Source organism: Rosa rugosa, chromosome 1, assembly GCF_958449725.1.
Source record: "Rosa rugosa chromosome 1, drRosRugo1.1, whole genome shotgun sequence".
NCBI classification, from domain to species: Eukaryota; Viridiplantae; Streptophyta; class Magnoliopsida; order Rosales; family Rosaceae; genus Rosa; species Rosa rugosa.
In genome coordinates, this window is record NC_084820.1 from 18289546 (window position 1) to 18304324 (window position 14779).

The window sequence follows — 14779 nt, forward strand, 5'->3', positions numbered from 1 at the left end:
AAAAAAATTGAGATGTTTAAAGTAAATTTTAAATAACTATCAGCAATCTTCCTGTTATCAACATCCTTGCCACCACACCACCCAGCTTTACCACCACAATGATGGCCAACAAGTTGATCTGTCTCCACATCGCTCACTGGTTTCCATTGGCCTCAACTAACGGTCAAGATTTGTGCAATTGAACCCGAATCCTTATGGGTCGTTGTGGCTTCACTTTGTTCACTTTTCTAAAACAATTTTATTGGGTAAGTTTTACCATTGGAAGTTGATCATCATGTGAAATAACCTTTCTCTGCAAGCGATGCAATTCTTTGGTAAAACAATTATTGCTTAACATTATCAAAGAAGGAATAAGCAAATTTTTAAACTTGCTGTCACGCCCCGAATTTTGAATAACCAATTCAAATCCGAAACATGAATAAACAATTAATACAAATAACGTTCTGAATTTTTTTCTCACAAACAAACACACCACTCGCCACTCAACACAAAAACTCGAAAACCTCGAGTTAATTATTACAATTCACTCTTACAAAGTAAAATTGCAAAGCTCTAAATGAGCATAACAAACCTCACAATATAATGCTGTAATTCACATAACACTACTCTAAGCAGCCCGATCACCGTCCTGGTTCTCCTGACCTGTAGGATTTCCCGCTACACAATTTGAATAGTGTACCGGGAGTTGCAACAACACAAAACCCGGTAAGCTTTTTACAGCCAGTATGAGTAAACAAGAAAGAACTGTTGATTTTAAATTACAATTCTTATAACTCAACAACACAACCAACAATCTCAACATCCACGACGCAAACGTCAAACCCATTCAATATCACCACTTTGGTCCTATCTCACAACACTATCACCACTTGGGTCCCATCCCATAACACGTTAGAGCTCTAACTGCCTCGTTACCTCTGACACCTTGGCCTAGGGTCAAGCAACGGCAAAAATACTTCGGTTAACACTATAACCGTCGCGCTTTGGACATCCCCGTCCTCAGCACCATATACTTCGGTTAATAATAAACCGTCGCGCTTTGGACATCCCCGTCCTCAGCACACAACTTCGGTTAATAATAAACCGTCGCACCTTGGACATCCCCGTCCTCAGTACACAAACACTCCGGTTATCCTTAACCGTCGAACTTCGGACACCTCATCCTCAGAACCCTACATTCTCTGACTCTATACATCCTCCAATGTAAATCATGAATATTAACAAGAACTCATCAATCATGTTCATCACATATAAATATGGTAAGTCACATGTCAATTTATAATAATTTAATCATCTCAATTTCACACTCTTCAATGTCACGCCATTCACATATAATCACGTAAATATATATATACGTAATTATCCGCTCAGGGATAATCACTAATACCAACTATAGTTCACACAAGAAAATCGTGAAATTCATTTTGTATAATTAAAATCATTTTACTTACCTATGGACCGTAATTGATCAAGTCCATATGATTTTAAAACAAATATTTATTCCATAAATATTTTCACGCAATTACGACAAAATAAGGTAATTAAATTTATTCGGTTCGTAATATGAACCACGTGAGGTTTACTCACCTCGATAATCCCGCTGCGTCTTCAATTCAGCTCAAAATACGATCCACAATCGTCCACCAACTCAAACCGTCAATAACCTAATCCAATAATGATCTTAACTTAGCCAACAACTCATAAATGTAATTAAACGACGATCCAACGGTCAGATCTGAATATAATGATGATCCAACGGTCGGATTCAAATTAAACGATGATCCAACGGTCGGATCTGAATTTAATGATGATCCAACGGTCGGATCCTCACGGATCGCCCTTAGGATCATCCTCCAAAATTATCACGAAGATCCAACGGTCAGATCTTCCTGAATCGCCCTTACTAACATCTCCACAAAATTATATGAAAATCCGACGGTCGGATTCTCACGAATCGCCTTCCGAATAACTATTTCTCAATTATACGAAGATCCAACGGTCGGATCTTCGCCCGTGACCTCACAAAGTCATCGGGACAGTCATACGATCAACATACTAAAATTTGAAGTAAAACCGATGGTCTGATCTTCACAGATCGTAAACCGAAGATAAAACGTAAAAACCGTAAATAGTAACGTAAAAACGTAAATCCACTATTTATCAACTTTTTCTAACATGACCATGTTATATATCAAAACGCTCGTAAGGATGCGTAGATCATCACCTAGATAATAAAAACTCAAAATATGGTCGAATACGCCGCCACAAGCGGCGGTCAGTGGGCGGTCAACGGCGGTCAACGCGGCGGTCAACCACCTCCGATGCAAAAGTCGTCAACTACAAACTTGTTCAAAATGACGAGTTGATCCACTTTCATAACTAGCATGAAGTCTGAAAACGAAAGGAAGTGGTCGGAAATTACCTAGAACAGTCGAGGTGGCCGGAAAATTTCCAGAATCCGGCGAAATTTGCAGAATCCGGCAAGGCTTGATTTCGACGTCAAAACTTCAATTTCAGGCTTCGATTCCTTCTAGAGAGTTGTTAAGAAACTCAAGACGAACGCATTGGTTCAAGAATCACAGAAAAATATGGTCTGTAGCTCGAGATATACCGATCGAAAGCTTCGGTGGTCGGAAAATTTGCAGAATTTTGCAGAATCCGGCGAGGGCTCCGATCGACGTAAAAACTTCAATTTCAGGCCTCGATGCCTTCTGGAAAGTTGTTCAGATCCTCACTCTGAGTTCACCAGTTCAAGAAACACTCAAAACAACATCCTGTAGCGCGAGATATGTCGATCGAAGCTTTGGTTTTCGATTTGATCGGGTCTGGCTTCCAGCCGCCACCACGAGTAGCGCCGCCGTGCAAGGCCACTTCTGGGAGCTTCAGGACGTTGAGGTGAGCTTGTGGATGGAGTTTGGTGAGGAGTGGTGAATGGTAACTTGAGATATCAAGCTTGAAATCAAAACGGGGGTAAACCGGCCTCGTGCTCCACCGCCGTGTACGGCCCACGAGACGGCGAAAGGCTGTTACCGGCAGCTGCGAAAGGAAGAGGCGAAGCTGTGGAACGTGGTCTGGGTCGATTCGAAGGCCTGTGGAGCGAGAACAAGCTTGGAGAAGGAATGCTCTGTTTTGGTTGCTGGTTTCGGCAGAGAGGGAGAGAGTGAGAGATTTTCTTTCTTTTCTTCTGGAGCTGGTACACCACCATCTATCAACATGTAGAGTAAAATACAACTAGTGTCGCACTACCTCTCTTAATGCTTGAAACACAAAGAGCACACCTCAATTTTTTTAAACAAAGTATTTGCCACTATAAATTTGTGATAAAACCAGAAAATTCAATAACTAGTAAGTGGAAGATGAGGTTATTACAATCTACCCCCCTTAAAGGAATTTCGTCCCGAAATTCAAGTACTCAACTCCCCAAAGAGCTGTGGATACTTCACTCTCATGTCAGACTCTAACTCCCATGATGCATCGCCCTCGTCATGATGACTCCACAGCACCTTCACAAGATTAACCTCCTTCCTACGAAGCTTCTTCGTAGACCTATCTAAGATACGAACAGGTTCAACCACAAAGGTTACATCCGTGTTTACCTCAATCGTACCATGATCAATTACATGGGACTCATCTCGGACGTACTTCCTGAGCATAGACACATGAAAGACATTGTGTACACCAGACATGCTAACTGGTAAGGCAAGACGATATGCCACTTTCCCAACCCTTTCTAGAATCTCAAAGGGTCCAACATACCTTGGTGCGAGTTTTCCCTTCTTGCCAAATCTCATTACGCCTTTCATAGGTGAGACCTTCAAGAACACGTAATCACCCGTCTTGAACTCAACTGGTCTTCTCTTTAAGTCTGCATAACTCTTCTGTCTACTTTGTGCTATTTGGATCCTATCCCGAATAGTAGTGATCTTCTCTGTAGTCTCCAGAACAAGTGCAGGACCAAAGAGTCCCTTCTCCCCTACTTCTGTCCAACAGATAGGAGTTCTACATGGCCTACCATAAAGAGCCTCATACGGGGCCATGCCGATGCTGGCGTGATAACTGTTGTTGTAGGCAAACTCTATCAATGGTAGGTGATCCGCCCAACTTCCCTTAAAGTCCATCACACAAGCTCTAAGCATATCCTCCATCACCTGATTCACTCTCTCAGTTTGCCCATCTGTCTGTGGATGAAATGCGGTGCTCATAGCTAAAGCTGTGCCCAATGCCTTATGGAATCTACGCCAAAATTCTGAAGTGAAACGAGCATCCCGATCAGAAACAATTGTAACAGGCACACCATGCAGCCTTACTATCTCATTCACGTACAACTTACACAACGCATCCCCTGAGTAAGTTTTTGCCACAGGAAGGAAGTGTGCAGACTTCGTCAATCGGTCCACAATCACCCAATTTGAGTCATAACCTTGCCTGGACCTAGGCAATCCAGTCACAAAGTCCATGGAGATATCTTCCCATTTCCACACCGGAATCGGTAATGGTTGTAGCATCCCTGCAGGCCTCTGATGTTCTGCCTTCACTCGCTGACATGTAAGACACTTCGACACATGTTCCGCCACATCCCTCTTCATTCCATACCACCAAAATTGTCTTCGTAGGTCCATATACATTTTAGTACCACCTGGATGTATCGTGTATCGAGATCTATGAGCTTCCCGCATGACCTCCTCCTTGAGGTTATCAACACTTGGAACATACAATCTTCCTCGAAATCTCAACCCCCCATCTGCTCTAGTAGCCCACTCAGAAGGGCCCTCCACATCAGGATTAGCAGTCATCTCTGCAATCCTCGCCTGGGCAAACTCATCAAGTGTCTGCCCCTGAATGATCCTGGAAATCAAGGTAGACTGTAAGGTCATACTACCGAGAAAGATTTCATGTCCACCTCTTGTGGGCATAAGATCAAATTCGGATGCAGCTTCCAACATGAGCCACTCCTGTACCATAAGCGATGCCATGATTACTCGGGGCTTCCTACTCAAAGCATCTGCCACTACATTGGCCTTTCCAGGATGATACTCCAAAGTGAAATCATAGTCTTTGATGAGCTCCATCCATCTCCTCTGCCTCATGTTCAACTCCTTTTGGGAGAATAGATATTTCAGACTCTTATGATCTGAAAAGAGTTCAAACTTCTCACCATACAGATAGTGTCTCCAAATTTTCAAGGCAAACACCACTGCAGCTAGCTCTAGATCATGAGTGGGGTAATTCCGCTCATGAACCTTCAGTTGTCTAGAGCCATAAGCAACAACACAACCATTCTGCATCAACACACACCCCAAACCCTGATGAGATGCATCACTGTAGATAACTAAACCACCTCTGCTAGTAGGAATAGTCAACACTGGTGCCGTAGTCAACCGGGTTTTCAGCTCGTTGAAAGCCTTCTCACACTCATCCGTCCATACAAACTGAGTGTCCTTCCGTGTCAACTTAGTCAAAGCTGAAGCGATACTAGAAAACCCCTCAATGAAGCGCCTGTAGTAACCTGCTAATCCGAGGAAGCTACGGATCTCTGTAACAGTAGTGGGGCGACTCCAACTCATCACCGCTTCAACCTTCGAAGGGTCCACAGAAACTCCATCCTTCGAAACTACGTGACCAAGGAACTTGACTTCCTTCTGCCAAAAATCGCACTTCTCGAGTTTGGCAAACAATTTCTTTTCTCTTAATGTCTGTAGTATAATTCGCAAATGCTTCTCATGGTCACCAGACGACTTTGAATAAATCAAAATGTCGTCCACGAAAACTACTACAAACTGGTCCAAGTAGGGACTGAACGTGCGGTTCATCAAGTCCATGAATGCTGCTGGTGCATTAGTTAGACCAAAAGGCATGACAAGGAACTCATAATGTCCATACCTAGTTCTGAACGCCGTCTTTGGAATATCCTCATCCTTCACCCTTAACTGGTGATATCCAGATCTCAAGTCAATCTTTGAGAACACAGTAGCCTCTCTAAGCTGATCGAACAAGTCATCAATCCTAGGTAAAGGATACCTGTTCTTGATGGTCACCTTGTTCAGCTGCCGATAATCCACACATAATCGAAGTGAATTATCCTTTTTCTTCACAAACAACACTGGTGCACCCCAAGGAGATACACTAGCCTGTATGAACCCTTGAGTCAGTAATCCATCAATCTGAACCTTCAACTCCTGAAGTTCAGCTGGAGCCATCCGATAGGGTGCTTTCGATACAGGGGCAGTACCTGGTATCACATCAATGGAGAAGTCCATTACCCTTTTTGGAGGTAACCCTGGTATCTCCTTAAACACATCAGCATATTCTGAAACTACAGGAATCCCTGTAATCTCAGAAATACTACTCCCTGACTCAATATGAGCCAAAATCCCTGCCCTCATGGCAACGTCGGACCTCAGACAACGGTAATGAAACACCGGTTGTCCAGGAATACGGAAGGATACAATCATCCTAAAGCAATCAATCAATGCATGGTTCGGGCTCAACCAATCCATACCCAAAATCACATCATATGTGTGATCCGGAATCACAATCAATGATGCAGAGAACTCTCTACCACCTATCCCAATAGGGCAATCATCACAAAACATATCCAGCTCAAGAGACACACCCAGAGGTGATGTAACACATAATGATCTAGTAAGAGGCATGACAATCAATCCCAACACATCCACTACTGAACTAGATATGAAAGAGTGGGAGGCTCCCGTATCAAACAATACTCTAGCAAGATAGTTATAAACAGATAAAGTACCTTCCACCCCAGTGCCTCTCTGACCGATTGCAAAGACTCTAGCTGGTACTGGAGGTAAGAGCCTTTGCTGATTACCCTGTCCTCCAACACGGGGTCGAGTACAGTCCTTGGCAAGGTGTCCAGTCTGTCCGCAACGAAAGCATCCCTTAGCCCTGGGTTTAGTGCAAGCCCTAGAGAGATGACCCAACTCATCGCAGTTATAACATCTCACAGGCGCTGCAGCTGCAACTTGTCTGACAGGTACGGCCCGAATAGGAGGAAGAGGAGCTGCTGCTACTCTAGCTGGGGCCTGATGGTGGAACTGAGTCTTTTGTCTCTTCCAGTATCCACCCCTAAAGTCTCTGGATCCACTGTTACCTGCCACTGCCTTTCCCTTTCCCTGAAAATCCCTCTCAGCTGTTTCCTTCTCCTTATGAATCAAGTTCTGTTGCTCAATGATCAGAGCCTTTGCTAGAATTTCCTTCATGACCTTCAGTTCCAAAATGGCCACATCACGCTCAATGGAAGCATTCAACCCCCGCTGAAACTTCTTGGCCAAATCCTCAGCATCCATTGATTTCACAAACCTATATAGCCTAGAGAACTCTGCCTCATACTCTGTCACCGTCATCTTCCCTTGTGTTAGTGAGAGGAACTCCCGTTCCAATTTTTCTCTCACTGAAGCTGGAAAGTACTTCTCTCGGAATAGTCTCACAAAACCATCCCAAGTCAGGGTGGTCACATCAATGGTCTTTTGCATACAATTCCACCACACCCTAGCCTCACCCTTTAGCATGAAAGTGGCTAACTTCCTCTTTTCAATCTCATTACAGTCCATCATCTCGAAATAATTCTCCATATCCTCGACCCATTGATCAGCCACCATGTAATCCATGCTTCCATGAAACTTGGCTGCTCCCAGATGATTAATGTCTCTAGCCAATCTCAACAGACGACCAGGGTCAGCCATTTCACCCATGGGCGGAGTAGGTTGTACACCGATAGAAGACTCTACATCATCATCATAAAGCTCCTCTATGGGACGGAACCTGTCCCTATCACCAGTTCTACCTTCTCTTACACCCCCACCACGACGTCTAGGCCCACCCCTCGGAATTTCCATTACCTAGGAAGCATAGTATGTTTGGTTAATACATGTATAACACTCAACATAGTATAAGTCAATACTAGTCCATATTAACCAAGTCGATACTACAAGAAAAGTATTCACGTTCCTAAGACTACTTAGCGGCCTAAACGACTCCTAACACTCACACATACCCAATGACTTAGCCAATACCGAAGAGCACACGATGGGGATCCGCTGCAGACGGGCCATCACTCGGAAAGTATTGACACATCACCAAATATGCACCTTACGCTCTGATACCAAACTGTCACGCCCCGAATTTTGAATAACCAATTCAAATCCGAAACATGAATAAACAATTAATACAAATAACGTTCTGAATTTTTTTCTCACAAACAAACACACCACTCGCCACTCAACACAAAAACTCGAAAACCTCGAGTTAATTATTACAATTCACTCTTACAAAGTAAAATTGCAAAGCTCTAAATGAGCATAACAAACCTCACAATATAATGCTGTAATTCACATAACACTACTCTAAGCAGCCCGATCACCGTCCTGGTTCTCCTGACCTGTAGGATTTCCCGCTACACAATTTGAATAGTGTACCGGGAGTTGCAACAACACAAAACCCGGTAAGCTTTTTACAGCCAGTATGAGTAAACAAGAAAGAACTGTTGATTTTAAATTACAATTCTTATAACTCAACAACACAACCAACAATCTCAACATCCACGACGCAAACGTCAAACCCATTCAATATCACCACTTTGGTCCTATCTCACAACACTATCACCACTTGGGTCCCATCCCATAACACGTTAGAGCTCTAACTGCCTCGTTACCTCTGACACCTTGGCCTAGGGTCAAGCAACGGCAAAAATACTTCGGTTAACACTATAACCGTCGCGCTTTGGACATCCCCGTCCTCAGCACCATATACTTCGGTTAATAATAAACCGTCGCGCTTTGGACATCCCCGTCCTCAGCACACAACTTCGGTTAATAATAAACCGTCGCACCTTGGACATCCCCGTCCTCAGTACACAAACACTCCGGTTATCCTTAACCGTCGAACTTCGGACACCTCATCCTCAGAACCCTACATTCTCTGACTCTATACATCCTCCAATGTAAATCATGAATATTAACAAGAACTCATCAATCATGTTCATCACATATAAATATGGTAAGTCACATGTCAATTTATAATAATTTAATCATCTCAATTTCACACTCTTCAATGTCACGCCATTCACATATAATCACGTAAATATATATATACGTAATTATCCGCTCAGGGATAATCACTAATACCAACTATAGTTCACACAAGAAAATCGTGAAATTCATTTTGTATAATTAAAATCATTTTACTTACCTATGGACCGTAATTGATCAAGTCCATATGATTTTAAAACAAATATTTATTCCATAAATATTTTCACGCAATTACGACAAAATAAGGTAATTAAATTTATTCGGTTCGTAATATGAACCACGTGAGGTTTACTCACCTCGATAATCCCGCTGCGTCTTCAATTCAGCTCAAAATACGATCCACAATCGTCCACCAACTCAAACCGTCAATAACCTAATCCAATAATGATCTTAACTTAGCCAACAACTCATAAATGTAATTAAACGACGATCCAACGGTCAGATCTGAATATAATGATGATCCAACGGTCGGATTCAAATTAAACGATGATCCAACGGTCGGATCTGAATTTAATGATGATCCAACGGTCGGATCCTCACGGATCGCCCTTAGGATCATCCTCCAAAATTATCACGAAGATCCAACGGTCAGATCTTCCTGAATCGCCCTTACTAACATCTCCACAAAATTATATGAAAATCCGACGGTCGGATTCTCACGAATCGCCTTCCGAATAACTATTTCTCAATTATACGAAGATCCAACGGTCGGATCTTCGCCCGTGACCTCACAAAGTCATCGGGACAGTCATACGATCAACATACTAAAATTTGAAGTAAAACCGATGGTCTGATCTTCACAGATCGTAAACCGAAGATAAAACGTAAAAACCGTAAATAGTAACGTAAAAACGTAAATCCACTATTTATCAACTTTTTCTAACATGACCATGTTATATATCAAAACGCTCGTAAGGATGCGTAGATCATCACCTAGATAATAAAAACTCAAAATATGGTCGAATACGCCGCCACAAGCGGCGGTCAGTGGGCGGTCAACGGCGGTCAACGCGGCGGTCAACCACCTCCGATGCAAAAGTCGTCAACTACAAACTTGTTCAAAATGACGAGTTGATCCACTTTCATAACTAGCATGAAGTCTGAAAACGAAAGGAAGTGGTCGGAAATTACCTAGAACAGTCGAGGTGGCCGGAAAATTTCCAGAATCCGGCGAAATTTGCAGAATCCGGCAAGGCTTGATTTCGACGTCAAAACTTCAATTTCAGGCTTCGATTCCTTCTAGAGAGTTGTTAAGAAACTCAAGACGAACGCATTGGTTCAAGAATCACAGAAAAATATGGTCTGTAGCTCGAGATATACCGATCGAAAGCTTCGGTGGTCGGAAAATTTGCAGAATTTTGCAGAATCCGGCGAGGGCTCCGATCGACGTAAAAACTTCAATTTCAGGCCTCGATGCCTTCTGGAAAGTTGTTCAGATCCTCACTCTGAGTTCACCAGTTCAAGAAACACTCAAAACAACATCCTGTAGCGCGAGATATGTCGATCGAAGCTTTGGTTTTCGATTTGATCGGGTCTGGCTTCCAGCCGCCACCACGAGTAGCGCCGCCGTGCAAGGCCACTTCTGGGAGCTTCAGGACGTTGAGGTGAGCTTGTGGATGGAGTTTGGTGAGGAGTGGTGAATGGTAACTTGAGATATCAAGCTTGAAATCAAAACGGGGGTAAACCGGCCTCGTGCTCCACCGCCGTGTACGGCCCACGAGACGGCGAAAGGCTGTTACCGGCAGCTGCGAAAGGAAGAGGCGAAGCTGTGGAACGTGGTCTGGGTCGATTCGAAGGCCTGTGGAGCGAGAACAAGCTTGGAGAAGGAATGCTCTGTTTTGGTTGCTGGTTTCGGCAGAGAGGGAGAGAGTGAGAGATTTTCTTTCTTTTCTTCTGGAGCTGGTACACCACCATCTATCAACATGTAGAGTAAAATACAACTAGTGTCGCACTACCTCTCTTAATGCTTGAAACACAAAGAGCACACCTCAATTTTTTTAAACAAAGTATTTGCCACTATAAATTTGTGATAAAACCAGAAAATTCAATAACTAGTAAGTGGAAGATGAGGTTATTACACTTGCCCTTCATATGTAGTTTATAGACGCTGGGAACTAATCAATGTATTTCTTTTGATGTAATGAATATTTTGGTGGGAGTATATTTAAACACGTTGAAGTATTATGTCAAGTATTTACAGTTCTTGAACATTGGATTGGAGATACAGAATAACAGAAGTGTTTTTTCTTTTCATTTTTTTGGTTGAGGGGTATAACTGTATTTTAAAAAGTTAAAAAATTGAAAGAGGTCTAAGTGCTAATTTAAGAGGTATGAATAGAAGCACTCATAGAAAAAATAGAAATTTATTTAAAAAATAGAAAAAATAAAAAATTATTAGAGCTTGATTGGGCGAGATTAAAGGGTCAGACCAGGTTTCATTTGCATTGCCTATATCCTACCTTATTTGAGAAAAGGTAGGGTCGGGCGGGCTTGAGGCAGGCTTAGGGTCGAAGGGCCAAATGATGACCCCTAACCCGGACAAAGGATCACAATCCCGCGAGAGTGAGCTAATTCCAAAAACTCATCCTCATGCTCGGATTGTGGACTACAATACAGAATTTAAATCTTAATTAGCATTGTCATATTCAGTTGATAAAATCTAGAGACTTCCAGAAAAATTTCTAAACTAAAAGAAAAAAATAAAAAAAAGAAATTCTTCCCGCCACACAGAAAAGTGGTTGCTCCTTGGTGGCTGGTGGTTGGTACATTAATTCCATTTGCTACCGATCGACAATCTCTCAGCTTTGTTGTCGTCGATCACTTTCTTTATCTCTTCACAATCTCTCTCGCTCTCTATTCACCCCAAAATCAACAGCATAATTTAGCAGTCGACGACTTGTCGTTTCCAGAGCCACCATGACCTCCGCTTTGGATTTCAGCCCCAGCATCAGTGAGTCCCTCGGCGACGTTACCATTTTCACCGCTGCTGGAGACGCCGTCCAGTTCAAGGACCTCTGGGACCAGAACGAGGTCTTTTATTTAAGTTCACCGTCTTTCACTCTGCAAATTGTTATTGACCTACGCTTCTATTAGAAATTATCTGTGATTTGATTCCTTGTGGATTGAAAGCTTTAGTCTTAATTAATTTGCTTGTGTGAGATTTGCTTTCTCTCTCATTTTTCTGTTAGTTGCCGTACAAAATGCAAATGCATTTAGAAGGTAATTAAAGTGAATTTCAATATTCAGATTGGAAGGAACAAGCCTGAAGTGGTGAAATGACAAAGGAAAACTTTTTCTGTCATGATTTTGAGTAGATCGATCAATATTACTTTATGATCTTGAAATTGGAGAAGAAATTTGAAGGGTTATGACCACGTACTTATAAATTATAGTGTAGTGTCATACTCATAAAAGTACATACCCCAGATACTGTGTTTATGCAATTGTAATAACACATACTATAATGTGTGCCATGATTATGAAAGAGTACGTTGTATATTGGCTTGAATCCTTCATGTGTTATTCTCGAACTAGTTTCTCAATGCATTTTGTTTCAGGGGGTGGCTGTTGTTGCACTATTGAGGCACTTTGGATGCCCTTGCAGGTAAATCATCATGTTCTTAATTAACTGGTAGTCTAGAATGGGTTTTACCTGAATTGGTGGATATAAATTGTTAATTTGTTATATATAACTCGGTACGTACATCTTGTGCTTGTACTTTTTAGTTGGGAACTTGCTGCAACTCTAAAAGAATCAAAAGCGAAATTTGACTCAGCTGGTGTGAAACTAATTGCTGTTGGTGTTGGTAGTCCTGATAAAGCTCGTGTCCTTGCAGAACGGGTATCATTCTTTCCCTGTTTGGGTCACCATAACGTTTCTAAAGCTGCAGATTTTGAACATACTTACTTTTGATGCCAAAGTCTTTTAGGGTGGATATCTATAATTTAAATGTTCGTAAGTAAACCAAATCCGCTATGGCATGACAATAATAGGCTAACAACTTGTCATGCCATAGCGGAATGAATCCGCTAGGAGAAATGTGCTCGGAATGAATCCAGTAAGCATGCTGGATTAAGAAATAGCTGATAACTTGTTAGATAACATTCAAGTACTCTTAAATGTCCAAAGCGATCATCCTATACTAATAGTCTAATACCATGCACTGCATACTGATTCCTCGAGCTCTCTTTCTTTTTTTCCCTGTGATGTTTTATATACAGTTACCATTTCCCATGGATTCCCTTTATGCTGATCCTGATCGTAAGGTACTAAGATGTGCTACATTAGTATCTCCAATTAGTGAGAGAATCATATATTTGATCTGGTCATTGTAACTAACTTGAAACTCTATGGTAGGCGTATAATATTTTGGGTTTATACTATGGATGGGGTCCAACATTCTTCAATCCAGCCATTATTGTAAGATGTTTTCCCGCTCTCTGCTTTAGCTTTTGAAGACAATATATGGTGTTTGCATGTATGCATCTTTGTGAAATTTTAGTATGACAGGTAAAGATGTTGTCAAGATTTGGTGCTCTAAGGAAAGCTGTAAAAAACTATACGATTAAAGCCACTCCAGATGATAGAAGTGGTGTGTTGCAACAGGTAATTAGATCTAATTCTCTCCAGTATTTGGAGGAGTTGCGCGCTTTAGACAGACAGACATCCTGGTCATGGGATTTAGTTCATATTCAACTTTTCTGAAATGATCTCTTACTTTTATCAACCTTATTATTTTAGGGAGGGATGTTTGTCTTCAAAGGGAAGCAGTTATTGTATGCTCGGAAAGACAAAGAGACAAGTGATCATGCCCCATTAGACGATATTTTGGATGTTTGCTGCAAAGTTCCAGTCTCTTGAAACTGTAGTATCTTTAGGTTTTTCAGTTATTGGAATTCAATCTTCAATTCACATTTCATGTATCAGTAATAAGGAAATCATATATGTATGAATAACACACACGTACATGCGTGTGTATTTGCATTATACACTTTGCAAGCTTCAAAGAGAAAATTGTTCATTCGAAATGGAGTCCAATAGTAACACGAAATTTCATTATTTTGTACACGTTTGAACAAATGATAGAAGTATATAGCTGAAGTGTAAGACAGCTGAGTTTGCTGATCTCTTTGCAAGAAGTGAGTTATTGAAAAATTATACAGAAACTTTTCTTTCTGAGTTCAAGAAAAAAATTTAAAATTGATTGTTCCCATAGAGGAGGAAAAAATATCCAGTGACAAGGTTCTGAGCTTGTTTACCAACTACTTTCCTGAAAGTGTGCGCTATTACTACACCACTGTACACCTCTTCCCTTTTCTGTTTGGATTCCTAATATTGCTGTAGTAAATCTCTATTCCTTCTTTATTTAGGGTTTGGTTCGAGTTATATATAAACTCTACTTAGTTCATAAACTTTGTTTCATTATCTACCAATAGAGTTACAGACAAACTGTCTTTTACTCTAAACAACTCCTTCTCTCTCTGTTTTTTTTTTGTTAGCGAGCATTTTAGGTTTGTAAGATTTGATTGTAATGGACGCAGAGCAGCAGAAAAAGTTATTCGTGGGTGGAATACCAAGATAGATTAACAAAATGATCTTGGAAGAATACTTAATTCAGCCAGTATGGTCAAGGAGAAAAATGCATGATCCCCCTAGATAAAATCACTGGTCAACCTAGAGCGTTTGGTTATGTTACCTTCACTGACCAATTGGTGGCTGAGAGAATCTT

General features: G+C 41.5%; 1 protein-coding gene across 3 annotated transcripts; it reads left to right on the forward strand.

The window, feature by feature from the left end:
• The first annotated feature begins 11763 nt into the window (after positions 1-11763).
• Positions 11764-14116, forward strand: LOC133727468 (thioredoxin-like protein AAED1, chloroplastic). 3 transcript variants are annotated; one of them, XM_062155045.1, is made up of 7 exons: positions 11775-12080; positions 12608-12654; positions 12777-12891; positions 13272-13316; positions 13408-13470; positions 13561-13656; positions 13792-14116. In XM_062155045.1, the coding sequence occupies exons 1-7, from the start codon at positions 11967-11969 to the stop codon at positions 13909-13911; spliced, it is 600 nt and encodes a 199-aa protein (XP_062011029.1). In that variant the 5' UTR covers positions 11775-11966; the 3' UTR covers positions 13912-14116. The 3 variants fall into 3 exon arrangements, with proteins under 3 accessions (XP_062011031.1, XP_062011030.1, XP_062011029.1); XM_062155046.1 differs by lacking the exon at positions 13272-13316 and having other exon boundaries at positions 11766-12080; XM_062155047.1 differs by lacking the exons at positions 13272-13316; positions 13408-13470 and having other exon boundaries at positions 11764-12080.
• The last annotated feature ends 663 nt before the right edge of the window (positions 14117-14779 follow it).